At 37.1% G+C, this 14,396-nt stretch overlaps 1 protein-coding gene across 3 annotated transcripts in view; it reads right to left on the reverse strand.

Moving 5' to 3' along the window:
* The window catches only part of CBLB (Cbl proto-oncogene B), a 121,139-nt gene that overhangs the window by 38,065 nt on the left and 68,678 nt on the right, over nucleotides 1-14,396 (reverse strand). For all 3 annotated transcript variants that reach the window (XM_030283610.4, XM_030283564.4, XM_072935197.1), the window contains 5 exons: nucleotides 10,655-10,811; nucleotides 7,180-7,301; nucleotides 4,953-5,090; nucleotides 3,341-3,428; nucleotides 913-1,044 (listed from right to left, as the gene is read on the reverse strand). In XM_030283610.4, coding sequence (XP_030139470.4) covers nucleotides 913-1,044; nucleotides 3,341-3,428; nucleotides 4,953-5,090; nucleotides 7,180-7,301; nucleotides 10,655-10,811 — 637 coding nt within the window. The remainder of the gene's footprint in view (nucleotides 1-912; nucleotides 1,045-3,340; nucleotides 3,429-4,952; nucleotides 5,091-7,179; nucleotides 7,302-10,654; nucleotides 10,812-14,396) is intronic.

The following is a 14,396-nucleotide window of genomic DNA, read 5'->3' on the forward strand; positions in this document are numbered from 1 at the left end:
TAATTTAAAAACAGGTCCAAAATGGACTAGACTCCTGGATTCTTTTTACTCTTCTCACTACATTTGTAAGCAAAAACTGATTTAAAGTGTGGAGCAAAGTCCTATCTGAGAACTGGATGAACCTTAATTCTTCCCATAAATGACATATACGAAAGAAGGGGCAGGGATGATGCACAGCTGTAAAGATGAATGATCCCAGCTTCAGATGTTACTTTTTAGGTCAACTGCACTGAATTAAGGGTGCCCATTCTCCCTTTTCCCATCCATGAACAAGATGGACAAAACACACCAACCTGGGACACCAGGAAGGCTCTGGGTTTTTTTGGATGTTTCATAACTGACTTTGAGAGAAAGGAGCTTCCCCTCCTTTCAGTCTCTTAGTCCAACAATTATCTAAAGCCATTTATGTGTTTCAGTGCTTTGTATGTTACTAATGTGAAACACAGGCATCCTAAAAGCTTAATTTTCCACAGGTCAGTAAAATTCATGACCTCTACTGCTGAGTGAATCCTTCTCTCACCAAAGACATCCTTTCTTATAAAATGCTGTCTAGTCAGTTATCCACTCCCAGCAGCTATGTGTCCTCTTTGTGCCTTTTAAATAGATCATGAAGTGACCTAAGTGACTGAACTGGCACCAAATACCCAGCTTGTAATGTCTGAGTAGGTACTGGACTCAGGAAATAAATTCCACTCAACAGCAGTCAGCAAATGGCTTGGCAAGACTACAAGTCCAAGCTGCAAAGACTCCTGGAACTTTATTTTTCACAGATTTCTGGTTTCAAAAATGAGGACATTTATAATTTTAAATATATATATCCTTGCACCTGGAAAAGTAAACATATAGCCACATTGTAAACACAAAGGGAACAGAAATCCATCCTCTTCCCCACCAACTAAACTGTGACAGTACCTGCCATGCTGTGAGACAAGAAGTGCACATAAGGTGTCCACAAGGCTCTATCTTCACATCCTTGTCATTCTCTGCACAGATTTTACACAGCTGAAAAGTGGAACCCATTTCACAGTACAATTCATACTGCTCCTGGAACAAAAGAAAGTCAAGCAATTATTTCTTTCCAATGATTTGTTCACAAAGAATATATACTTCTCCAAATGCCCTGTTTTCCAATCTGCTTTACTTATTAATCAAGGAAACTCTTATTACTGCTCTGTCTAGAAGCCACACTAAGGTTACTGAGACAGCTTACATTTTTGCTTCTTTCAACCTGTAATATACTACAATATATACCAAAAAGTGTTAAAAATATCTGTGCCAATTAGATTTTGTAGACTTGTCATATGTAACTGCTATGCATGGCACAAATCCTGCTTTTCTTTGGTTGCAGCTAAAAGGAAGAAAATGAACATATGGCTCTAAGTGAAAAATTAAGTGAAGAATGGAAACACAACTGGGCTTTTAATTTCTAGGTGTGAATTTAGGACTACAAAAATTATTGGATTGAAAACTGACAAGCAAGAGGGCTTTTTTACCTACAGCAAGGATGCTGTATAGCAGTATGCTGAATTACACAATCCTTGTAAAGGAAGGATTTCCTTTCCAAGAGCACCCTGCAGGATAACTTGGCAACAGTCATGCACAGATTATTCAGTACTTTGCAGACTTACAAGAGTGACAGGAAGGTAGAACACCACCATTAGAAGGAATAAATAATAGACAAAACTCAAGTCCAGAACAGTTTTCTAGAATTAGTTATTGTTGGGGAGCTGACATTTAAATACATTTGTATTGAAATAAGCTTTTTTAGCCTTGAAAAACCAAATTTTGAAAGCCTAAAGTACAATCCATATCATGGGAAAATAAGCAGCTACTGCTAAGAGAAGTGAGGGGACACGAGGCTAAGAAAAAGAGAAAACAAAAGAGAGCTTGTATCTGCAGCTGTAGTCAGTGTACTAAAGATGCTTTTGGTGGAGCTCTAGTAAAGAATCCATCTGCAGCAATCTAGCCCTGCAGCCACTTTCATACCATCTTTTCATAGTTTAAGCAGGTAGAGTGACAACTTTAAACCTCTTCAGTTATACATTATTTAAGGCAGACTCACATAATTCAGACTCTGTTGAATTACCACCAGAATTAGCTAATAATGTCCTCATAACTACATGTGCAGAAATAACTTTATTCATTCAATAAATTCAAAATAAAATATGATTGGCCTGTGAAGAGCAAGGTAGTCATTGACCATATGCTGCTTCTCCTTTCTTTGAGAAAAAGTGAAGATAAGGGCTGGAGCATTGCTCTGCACAACACAAATACCTGATAAATCTCCATTACTCTTTCATTATTATCTTAAGACTGGAGGGAAAAGATGGAAGTCAGAGAAGTGGAAGTATTCAGGTTTTCTTCAGTTTTTAGGAATTCTCTTACTTACAAAACAGATATATTTGTAATGGTATTTCTGACAGTAAAGAATGCTTCTCTTCTAAAATACTTCTGGAGTGGAGTGCACATAGAGCACACAGAAGTGCAGAAGACTCAGCAGGTCATCCAGTCTGATTTGAAGGAACAGAAGACCTGGAACAGCACGGCTTGTATCTAGTCTGATGTCTTTCTTTGAACATATCCTCAAGTCTTCCAGATGTTTCCATCAGGAAAAATATTCTACACAGCATTCCTTAACCTTCTAGTGTTAATTTCAGCACCATTTTTAATCAAGCATTTGCCTTGGGGTGGCTACTTCCTACTATGTGACTATCAAACATCTGCAGAATTAATCACATCACTTAACACAACTATAAACAGAACTACATATTCTAATTTTCTCTGCAATTCTCTGCAAAGTGACTTTGTTTAGGCATTTAATTACTTCTGTTGTTTTCCATGATCTCTTTTTCATTTTGCACAACAGACAAAGAAAAGGAGAAAACTGGATACCCTGGAACTGGTATTTTTGCAATGTATTGATCCTGGACTTGCCAACCAACTATACCATTCCTATTCAGGCTTCAAAACTATTATTTAATAATGCATATAATCCTCATTTTGTTTCTGTATTCCCCTTTGTTATTAGCAAGGAAAAAACCAGCTACATAAATCTGTTACATAAATATCAGAAAAACCTTTAGTAGCTGTTTGAAACACCTCTCATTTGGAAAAAGCTCACAATAAACAAAAGCATTCCAAGACATGCCATCTGCATCACCATCCACTCCACAGTTTAAAAAACTATTATCCTCTTCCTCACCTAAGCCCTTCTATCAACAGCATATTGTCTCTTTTATGAACTTATTACTCACATTTTAATGAAACCTTATTATTAGTGCTAGGTGAAATACTAAGGGAAGTGAAGATAATAAAGTAACTTCAAACTCTGCCAACATACCTGCGTGACTTTAATGTGATCATGTGGTGTGGGCTCACATAATCCTGTCAAATCAGGATTATAACTTCGTCCATCTGGGAACAGATAGCTGCATCACAAGAAGACTGTTAGAAATATGCACATCTCTTTAGCTTTATTAGCTAAATCATACTTATAAAATATCAAGGGGGCAGAATAAGTTGCAGTGGACATTAACTAAAATAAATCATCTTTCCTCAGCCATCTATTTTATCTTTTGACTGAATTGCTACATATTCAATTTGACACGTGCTCAAGTGTATTTATAAAAACAGAGGAAAGATTTTGACATCACTTGGACAGCTACCACCAGCATGTATCTGAGCCTTGATTAGCAGATAACCTTCTAGAGGTAGCCCAAAAAATATTATTTCAGATCTCTGTTTCACAGTGAACTCATAATTCCCAGTGATTTCCCCACTGGGAGCATCATGCCTGGACTCTTTAGACTAATACAAGTAAAGCTGCAGAAAAGAAGGTAATGCATTTGTATTTATCTGTATTATGATGTATATAATATTATATATGTCACAACATTACATATGTGCATATCTATGTATATTATGACAAGAATCTACAACTGATGGACACTGGACATGAGGCAAGAAGCAATGTGATCATTTCAGTTGTGTGGGAAACTAACAATAGGTTAAATGATATCACAGCAACCCTAAGTTGGTCTGTATTCAGGTTTATGTTACCTGTAACTCAGAAACAGTTTCTTAAAGGTCATATATTTTTCAGCAACATAATGAAAAAGTCATAAGGCACAAAAATATCACTCTGCATAAAATATTCTCAGCTCCAGTTTTCGTTTGCTCAGTTTTTGTCAGAGAAAAACACTACCAATGTAAGTGTGTTTTTATTACAGGTATGAAATCATCATGCCTGAAAAAAAAATACTAGACTGTCTAGGACTGAGTAAAATTATGAGTTTGCAAAAGATTTATCAACTTTTTTTTTTTTTTTGAGGATTGATCAATTGCTTTTCCTTTTTCTTTCACATTGTATTTATTTATATTGGGTATACCAAAACATGTATCTCAGTAAAAAGACACCACATATTTGTCTATTACTTCAGCCAACCTAGCAAAAATGCACTACTTCTCCCCTATAAACTTACATTCTCTAATAATTATAAATCTTTTCAGTAAACTATTAGAATGTAGAAAATGTTCTGGCTGCACAATATATAAAAAAGCAATTACATAGCTTTCAAATCATTGTCCACGGTTGGACACATGAGTAACTGGAAGTAGTAACTGTTCAATAAACTTAAGTGCATTTGGGACTCTTGGGGGGCTGTGGGGGGAAGGAGGGATCAATGCAACTGCTGTCTCATTTTATTTTCTCATGGAATTTATTTGCTATGAGATATGACTTTGGTTAACTTTCAGTAACCCTGGTTAATGGAATTAACTAGAAACAAGTGGTTTTTTTAAAATATATTAAATGAATGGTCCTTAAACTCTGAAAGAATGCTAATCACCACAGCAGATTCTCTGTTTTGAACATCTTTAACTACCCACATAAGCATTAAGGGAACAGGGCACGAGGATTTCTCAGCCATGGTGGTGTAAGAATTGGTACTTACAATCCTTCCCTGCTGCCATCGATCAGAGCTTGAAACAGAGGTTTGTTGTGAGGAATGGTCTGCAGGATGTTCCCATCTCCAGTCACATAGCCAATGGCCCACTGGCCCAGGCGAGTGCAACTCAGCCTGAAAATGTAGCTTGACAAAAACAGCATGAATGAAAAGTCAGAATTCAGCAAAAGAAGTGAACAGAGCAATGATGGCCTCTGGTTCACACACTGAATTAGGTCTCTGATTTGGGTAAGATTCCCAATTCTGCCACGTTCTTTGTAGAATCCTAAATAAACCTGTCTCTTCTACATTGTCAAGTTTCTCATGGGCAGAAATAAAGTAAGAGCAGCTGCCTAACCCCTGCTTTTCATCTGCTTGTGTTTTAGTTCTCAGAGTGAAAGCTGCACATCCACCGTGAGCCGTTTCACTCAGACATGCCCATAAACCTTTTCAAGAAGAGTACAGGATATTATCCAGTCTCCATAGCTACAACAGACACCTTTTGTGCATGTGCAGGCCAATCACCTGAACAAGTGGAATGAAAGATATAAAGCCTCTTTAGGTACAACACAGGAAATATGAATGATAAAACCTGATCTACTAGAAAATGGTAATTTTCTGTGAGCCTGTGGAGGTGAACAAAAGAAATACCACTTCTGTTTCAGAAAAATCAAATATTAACTATACAATTGGACTTATTTTTAAATATTTCTCTGTGTTACAAGTAGCTCAGAGCATACATAATGTAGACAGAGAGCACAATCAGAAGACAAGGAAGATTATTACAAGCAACAGGCCTGGGCATGTATAGAGCTTCATACTAAAAACTCTATTCCCTTTCACGTCAGACATGAGAAAACCTGAGAAAAGCATCTCACAGTGAAAGACCACAAACTCAATTCTGTACCATAGAGTAGCTTTTCTTAATTACACATCAATATTTTATTTTGTTCCAAACTAAGATGAGAAATCTAAGCCTCTCTGAAGTTTGGCAGAGCTCCTCCAGCCTTCAGTAGGGCCCACATTACACTGAAGTGCCAACTATTCATCTGAACAGAATCTTGTAATTTGCAGGATGTTTTAGTCAGATTAAAGCAGGAATTTCACTTCATATCCCTTCTTTCACATTCCAGCATTTCACCTAAGCAACTCAGAAAGCAATTTTCTGATATGCAATAGAAATCTGTCTTAAAACTGTCTATTTACAAGGAACATAAAAGGTACATGGGGTAATTTCTCTATCATAACATCAGGATCAATTACAGAGAAAATAGTGAACGTATCAAATGCTCTCAAAATCCACCTAGTTATTTGACTTATGTAGTAGTGTCCATGACTATCAAGCTAAAAATCAGCAGTTTTCTGTTGGAACCACACAAGATTTTTGTATGTATGGACTTGACCACTAGGCTAACTTAAGATACATTATGTATGTTGTTAAAAATTGAAAGAAACCAAGAACAGAATATGAGTGTAACCGTTGGTAGGCTTCACTAATGAGTTTCAAAGCAATGCACTTTAACAATGTGCTTCTGCAGAAATTTCAACAAGAAGACATTAGGGAAAAAGCTTCATAACTGTAAGATAAAACTAGCAAAATAACTAGTAATATAGGATTAAATCCATTATTGATTTTATTTTTCTCCCAGGTGAGGAAAAAGACCCAGGACAACAGTGACATAGTGGTAAATGCTCAGTTTAACTAATTTACTATGCACAGCACCACACAAAAAGTATTTAAAAACTCTACATGTCATGTTCTTTAATCTGATTGCTTTTCTAGGTGAAGAAATTATGATATAGAATGATACAGGCAAAGGAAAAAGAAAGATATTAAACACTTAAGGAGCACAAAAGCACAGATTAAATGTATAGCTTAAATGTTGCCATGAAAGATGTGAAGATGATTTTTGCTTTACTGTTAAGTAAAAATTCAATGCAAATTTTGAAAATCAAATTATATTTTAAAATATGCTTTTCACGAATGCATTGCTGGTTTTACCTGATTCAGAAGAAGAAAGAAAAAGCAATTTATTTTCAACTTCTTTCTGTTTATTTTTACATATTTAGACTTCAGTCTACTAATATAATATGTTTTGCTTCACTTCTTCAGTGCTGAAGTGAGTGTTAAATAAAATGCAAAAATACGCAAATTAGAAGTATGAACCTAGCATAATGATGTAGGTTCTGAGACAGCAGGTTTATTTGGAGAGCAATACACAGTGAAATTTCTCACCTCCCAGGTTTAGTGCTGTATTTCTGTAGCCTTGCTTTCACTTCATCATATGTCAGGAATGCCATATATCCAGGATGTGTCACAGCCAAGAAGTTCCAATTCCTTAAGATTGAGCCCCATGGCTACAGAGAGAAGACAAACCAGTAAAGGGACTAAGCCAGGTACTTCTGTATTCCTAATAAAACTCAAGTCTGTATGTCAGACACCCCTGAAGTGTTTTAGCTTCAGCTGAAAAATACACACTTTTGCTTTAGGTACAAAGGACTCTCCTATATACCTGACGTTGCTACAAGTGCTCCTTCAAAAGAATTATTCTAAGAACACCAAGCACAGCTTTTTGGATAGAGATTTTGAAGACCCTGAATTTAAGAGACCTTCTATTCATAGCTACATAAAATATTAAACATCATATTTAGTTAGAATCTGGAAAGTATGACTCCATGATGTTTTAATAAAAACACAATTAAGCCTGAAATGTCTTGAAGCACTTTCACAGTTAATGATAAGTAACACTAACAAATGAATCATAATAAAGCTGCTAATTCGAGCTGGCATTCCTTTTTTATTCTCTACTTCTTGATTTCTTCAGTCACCATAATGGCATTAAAGCCAGAAAACAAAACAAATACTGACACTTCACTGAGTATTTGCTAACTTTAACTTCAGAGAACTCAGTGAAACATGCCTGATAGGCTGTCACAGCTGCATCCAGCTCCAGGGCCCTCAGCACAGGAAGGACATGGACCTGCTGGGAAAAGTCCAGAGGATGGAGCACCTCTATTGTAAATGCAGGTGAGCCCAATGGGAAGAAATGACAATGTCTGACTCAATTCAGAAGGCTGAATGATTTCTTTATTACAACTATGCTAAAATACATTAATATACTATATAAAAGGTGGATACTAAAACTACATAATACTTTCTCTAATTCTATCTCTAACACAACTCGTGACCCTCTCTGAGAGTCCAGCCCCAGGTGGGTTGGATTGGCCATCAGCTCAAACAATCCTCACCAGAATCCAACCAAGCACTCACTCCAGGTAAACAATTCTCCAAACACATTCCACACGGGAAAAACAAGGAGCAGAAATAGAAATTGTTTTCTCTTTCATTTCTCTCTGTGCACCTCTATGAAAAATCCTGAGAGGGAGAGAAATGTACTTGCCACAGCACCTCTCCTATAGAGACAGGCTGAGAGAGCTGGGATTATTCAGCCTGGAGAAGAGAAGGCTCTGGGGAAACCTGGAAGAGCATCCCAATACCTAAAGGGGTCTACAGGAGAGCTGGAGAGGGACTTGACAAGGGCTTGGAGTGATAGGACAAGGGGAAGGGTTTTGAACTGAAAGCCTATAGGTTTAGACTGGATATTTGGAAGAAATTCTTCAGTGTAGGTGTAATGAAGGCACTGCAACAGGCTGCCCAGGGAAGCTGATCCACAACATTTCAGTTGATGCCCCATCCCTGAGAGTGTTCAGGTTGGATGGAGCTCTGAGCAACCTGGTCTAGTGGAAGTGTGTCCCTGCCCATGGCAGGGGGGTTGTAATGAGATAATCCTTAGGGTCTCTTCCAACCCAAACCATTCAAAGGCAAGAACCCATAGCTTGCCTCGTGTACAGAGTCTTACCAGAGCAGAAGTGATAAATGGGACAAGATTTGATCCCTTTCTCTTCAATTTTCACACCAAAGGACATGTTAACAGTAACAGATTGAAGTTCCTGCAGAGCATCCAGATATTCTGCTGGCTAAGCTGCTCTCTGGTCAGGGAACACAGCATTTAAAGCTGTGCATAAATACAATGGGGAGGCAGGGGGAGCAACTTCCCTTTCACAGGATCTCCATAAAGCCGAGTCGTGCTTTCTTCTGTGAATAAACACCATTACCAATGCAGCTTTTCTGTAACATAACCCACAGTTGGCAAAACAGTATTTTGATTACTTAATTGGGATTTTCTCTCCGTGGGTGTATGCACACATAGTTACAGAAGCTGTTTAAAAACTAGAGAAGTAAACTGTAACCTCCTGGGAGAAGTTCTCAGACCAAGTTCAGCCCAAGTTCAGTTCAACAGTTACACAGCTTTTGCACCTAATCTGTTTGGCAAAACATCTCTCTCTGCCTCTCTGCTGAATTAAAAGTTAACCCTTACCAGTCATCCCTCTTGACATGTATCAATCCTGCTGATCCCCATCTTCTAGCACAAGGCACAGTAATGAATCAAACCAGCAGTGGCCCCACAAAGAAAATAAGTGACCAATATTTGTGGTTCAATTAAAAAGAGTTTAGTGACACCATTAACATCTGCAACTGTGACACTGCTTTGACTCAGCACGGAGAAGAGATAATCAAAATCAAATCTCTATATACTGAAATCATTAATCCCCTCCTGCCAGATTTTACTATTAACTTAGTAGTGGTACCCTTTCCCATAACAGCAAAACTAGGACATCTAAGCAACAATTAGCACAGGACAATGTGGAAAACAGAACAAACATCAACCCAGGGTTTGATGTAAAGTTGATATTTTGAACATATCTCCATCAGGCTAAAGAATAACGATATATTCTTATAGGTTGGAAAAAGACTTTAAAGATCATTGAGTGCAACTATTAACCCAGCACTGTCAAGTCCCCCACTAAATCATGTCCCTAAATGTTTGATAATCCTTCCAGTGAAGACACTTTTCCTAATGTCCAGTCTATACCTCCCCAGTCTAACTTGTGGCTCTGAACTAATTTACCACTGTACAGGGTAATAAAATAAATTATCAAATAAATGGTTGCATACCTCAATAGTTTCTATATACAAAAGAAATATCTAAAGTGCTAAATTCAGAAACAGCACATCTAATGTAGATGCAAACCAGTACAGACCTCTATATTGACTAAAATACTTTAAGTATGTTCTGTAGTAGAGACATGACATTGAAAAAGACACATAACATATAGGAAAAGCTTATTTCAGATAAATATTAACAGTAAAACAATTAATGCTATTCCCAAATACAGTTCCTTGTTGTAAATAAGCATTAATGGCAAAAATATGTTGATAAAGAAAAGAGGCCTACATTTAGCCTAAAAGAAAGTAATATCTAACTGTCCTTATTTTAGAAACATCTCATATATGTAGATACAAATGCACAACAAAAAACACAACTTAAACTCTGATTATCAGAGGTCTTCATTTCTAGGAATGCATTTAAAAACAGTGAAAAGTAAGCAGCAAACAGCTATTGTAGTAACACTAGATGCATCCAGAAACGAAGCAGGTGTTGCTGGATGCTTTCAGTTTTTCAGATGTGGGTGTTGCTGCCTGAAACACCTCTGAAGGACTAAAAGAAATGCACAAATTATTGCTAAATCACAATGGTTTAGTTTTTACAGGGTTTTTTTTGGTTTTTTTTTGTTTTTAATCTGCTTCCTTGCCTCAAGGCACTAAGCTTCTCAAATTCACACAAATACCTATAATTTTCAAATCTTACCTGAAATAGTCTAGTGAAGATATCAAATTCAAAAATTGAAATGTAGTCATTGCAGGTCAAGTCAATAGTAGATTTAAGAGCCATTGCTTCCAAACCAGAGCTAATCTGATGAACTTCATGAAGGCACTGCCTGAACACTTTCCACGGCACTATAGTTCTGTTAAATAGGTAGAAAGAATAAATCCAATGAAATAACATACTTAAGACTTGATACCTCATTTAGACATCAAAACTGAACTTTCAAAGGAGTGAACTGTAACATTAACTTGGTTTCTCTACAGAGGAAATAAACACCTACAAATTAAGTTTTCTGAAAGCAGCCTAAGCAAATTCAATAATGGCTTACCTTCCTTTAAACACAGATGAAGTGTCATTTTCTTCACAGGGATAAATATTCAAGCTTCCCTAATTAGGAGTACAACAAAAAGAACAGCACAGAAACCAAAATACCCTACACCAAGCAGGTGTTGCAAACAGTCTCACATCCTTTCAGAGATAATGTAAAGGACCAGCTCTGTGCTTGTAGAAGAACTCTTTTCTTCACAGCCTCCCTGTGATAAGCATCAATTTAATATCTACAATTATGTGATTTTTGCTATAGCTAAAGCTCATGAACAGTGGTCAAGTAACATGACAGCAGTCAACCAGATACCACCAAGAGTGGTCCAAGCCCTGTCATAAGCCATGACAGATACATTAACTTTAATAGACAGGAAATTAGAATTACCCTTCCTAACACACAAAGCCATGTTCTGTCAGATTCAGTTTCTATTTGCACAGTTGAAGATAATGCAGGTTAGTTGTTTTACTGAGTACTTATATTTAGAAACTGGCATGAGGTTGATCACCTCAATGTGCTCCATCTTATCACTCTCAATAACAGCAATTCTTCTTGTGTCATTAGGATCAAATCAAAATTTTACCAAGCCTTAACATCTCCTAAAAATGTTCTGCCACATATTGAGATCAAATTATATGATATTTTAAAAACATTTTAATTAACCAAAATATAACCAATGCATAACTATTCAGGACAAGATCTTACACATTCACAGTAATAGTTCAACAAAAGAGACAGGCCTCACAAACACAGTGTAGTATTTCCTGCAAATTTTATTAGTTTAAACTGCCTTAGTTTTTCTAAGTATTTTCTTATGCAAAAATGTAAATTACTTAGTATGACTGGGAGAAACCAATTGTATTAAGTTGGTCCTGTGTAACAGATGCTATGCAGTTTTCCTAAATTAAAACAAGCAGTAATTGGAACTACAACACTAAAGACACACTCCTGTATTTCTATTGCATAAGATATTTACTACATTTCTAAGTGCAAATAAATCCACTTGTTACATGCAGGCTTGTATTGAGAAAGTCATAGATGACAAAATGGGAAGTTTAATAGATCTCAGCAGATACTTTCATCTGTATGTGAAAAACAGGAAACCACAAAGAGCTGAAGAGAAACACCACATGAGATGGCATTTATGAAAGAATGCACATTAAATTTTCATTAGGGTAAAGACAGAATAAAACATTGCATTAAATTCAGACCAGAAACAAAAAAAAATAGAAAAGTCAGTGTTTTTGTGGTGTTAAAATCATCTTAGTTCAAGCACCTACTGCTTATTTAGCTCCTGTAACTATGGCTTGAAAATGTTTTCTGATTCTCTTTATAAAGAGATAAATGGTTACAGCACTGGGATCATGCTGAAATGGGGTTAGAAAAGTTTCAGGGTTGACTGTGGGTTTTTTGTTTGGTTGTTATTTCTTGGAGTTTTACCTGCAGGGGAGGTATTAATTTTATTGCTTTGAGTTTTTTTAAGGTCACCCTAAAACAAAAAAAAAAAAACAATAGAGCATTTATCAGATATGATCACAGCTGTGTACATGTTAACAACTGGTTTTTCATGCCCTGCACAAGCAGCTTCCTAAATGCAATTAATAAGTAGGATCTTTGGCTATCTATTCACCAACACCCTGCACACTCCACCAGCAACACAGAAAAGAAAATTCTTCAGGACAGTAGGTTTTCAGGGCTCTGTTGGCTAGTACTTTGGCTGAGACACAAACCAGATGCTGGAAAATGAGTGATCAGCTAATGAAATAACATCTAAAGTTATTTTTTGGGATTTCTCCAAGAATAAGCATTTGGAGTAATGGTGGCCCAAATTTAACATACACTAAATTCAGCGAGTTTGTTTTCTCTGCAGCTTGGTGGGATAGGTCTTTTATCTTCTGCTTTCTTTAAATACAGGTGTGAACTGGTTGTTGAAACTTGTTAACTCCTATTTCCCAGGAGCTATTTTATAGAGTTATCATTCGTAAATACTTTGAAACAGCACCAGCCAAGGATTATTTCTCCCCTAGTGTCTCTCTCCAGTTCACCCACACGTATGCTGAACTCTGAGACCTTGCAGGCAGCACACACCCACTAAATGCAGGTGTTATTGAGTTTTCACAAGGTGAAGGTTTCTGCAATGCTGCTCCTGCATCACTGAAACCCAGTGACCTTTCAGGCACCCTCTGGCAGAGATCTGGGAGGGGCCACAAGCATGAAAAAAGCTTTCAGAGATGGCTGGCAAGTCGAGTTTCTGTTTGAATTAATAGTTCACTGCTCTTGCTTGCTTGTGTTTTAGGGGATACACAGCCTTTGAAGGCGCCTGCTCATGACTCCAGCCTAAAGAGTTATTTTAATTCAGGTTTTGGTTGGTGGCAGGGGCAGTGGAAGGGGAAAGAGAAAAGGACCAAGGTTGAGATTAGGACTGTCCTAGTTAATAGATTGTTATTTAAATATATACATATGTTTACATATATAAGATACCCGTCCTTACAGAAAGTTAAAAAATAAAATCCTGTTTGCAATGAAGCCACTGCCTGCCTCATTCAGCTCCTGAACCACAGAAGGCATCTCCTATAAATATTGTCAGGGATCTTTGTAGTATTTGTTGCACCGTGTCCTAATGGCACCTTGCCCTGGAGGCTGGCAGCTATTCTGCACATGCCTCATGCCATTAGAAACCTGTGGAGACTTGTCCAGGGGGTGAGTCAGTCTGCTCTGCCCCAGCTCATCAGAAAGATGTGATCTGATGTCCTGGCAACATCAGCTGTCTACAGAATTAGGCTGAGGAAGTGCAGCTCTCAGTATTTCAGGTATTTAATTGTACTTACATAAGCTATCCCTTGCAGAAGAAGTGCCCATGAGTGACTCCAGCTCAGACAATGTTCTGGGGAGTCTCTCACAGGAGAGGATGGCACTAAACAGTGACTGTACTTCCCTCAAAGGTTTGATGCCCAAATTTTACAGCACTACTGCAGAAGCACACATTACAAACAGATACACCCAGAGCTTTGGTAACAATTTCTCTTTTTATAATACAATTTGGGGGAAAAAAAAAAATCTGACTAAATTACATGTACATATTGTTACTTAGCTCCACATTAATTTATTGCAACTCTCTATCAGTTCAAATATCTTCAGAGAGATAATATTAGAAGGAAACAAAAATATGAAGAAAGCCACAGTGTACATGATGTACAGCAGTAAAAGAATAGAAGGACTTTTTACAAGGAAATCCTAATCTCTACCTGCCAATCTTTTAGGAAATTATTTATAGAAAACAAGTCCTTGTACCACCTTTCCTCATCATTAGAGCAGAAGCAAGCCCATGCCAGTTCAAGGAAAGAAAACAAAATAAAACAAATGATGCTGAAAAATATTTCCTTAAGAGGTTTTCTGTGCATC

The sequence above is a fragment of the Taeniopygia guttata genome, chromosome 1 (assembly GCF_048771995.1).
Source record: "Taeniopygia guttata chromosome 1, bTaeGut7.mat, whole genome shotgun sequence".
NCBI classification, from domain to species: Eukaryota; Metazoa; Chordata; class Aves; order Passeriformes; family Estrildidae; genus Taeniopygia; species Taeniopygia guttata.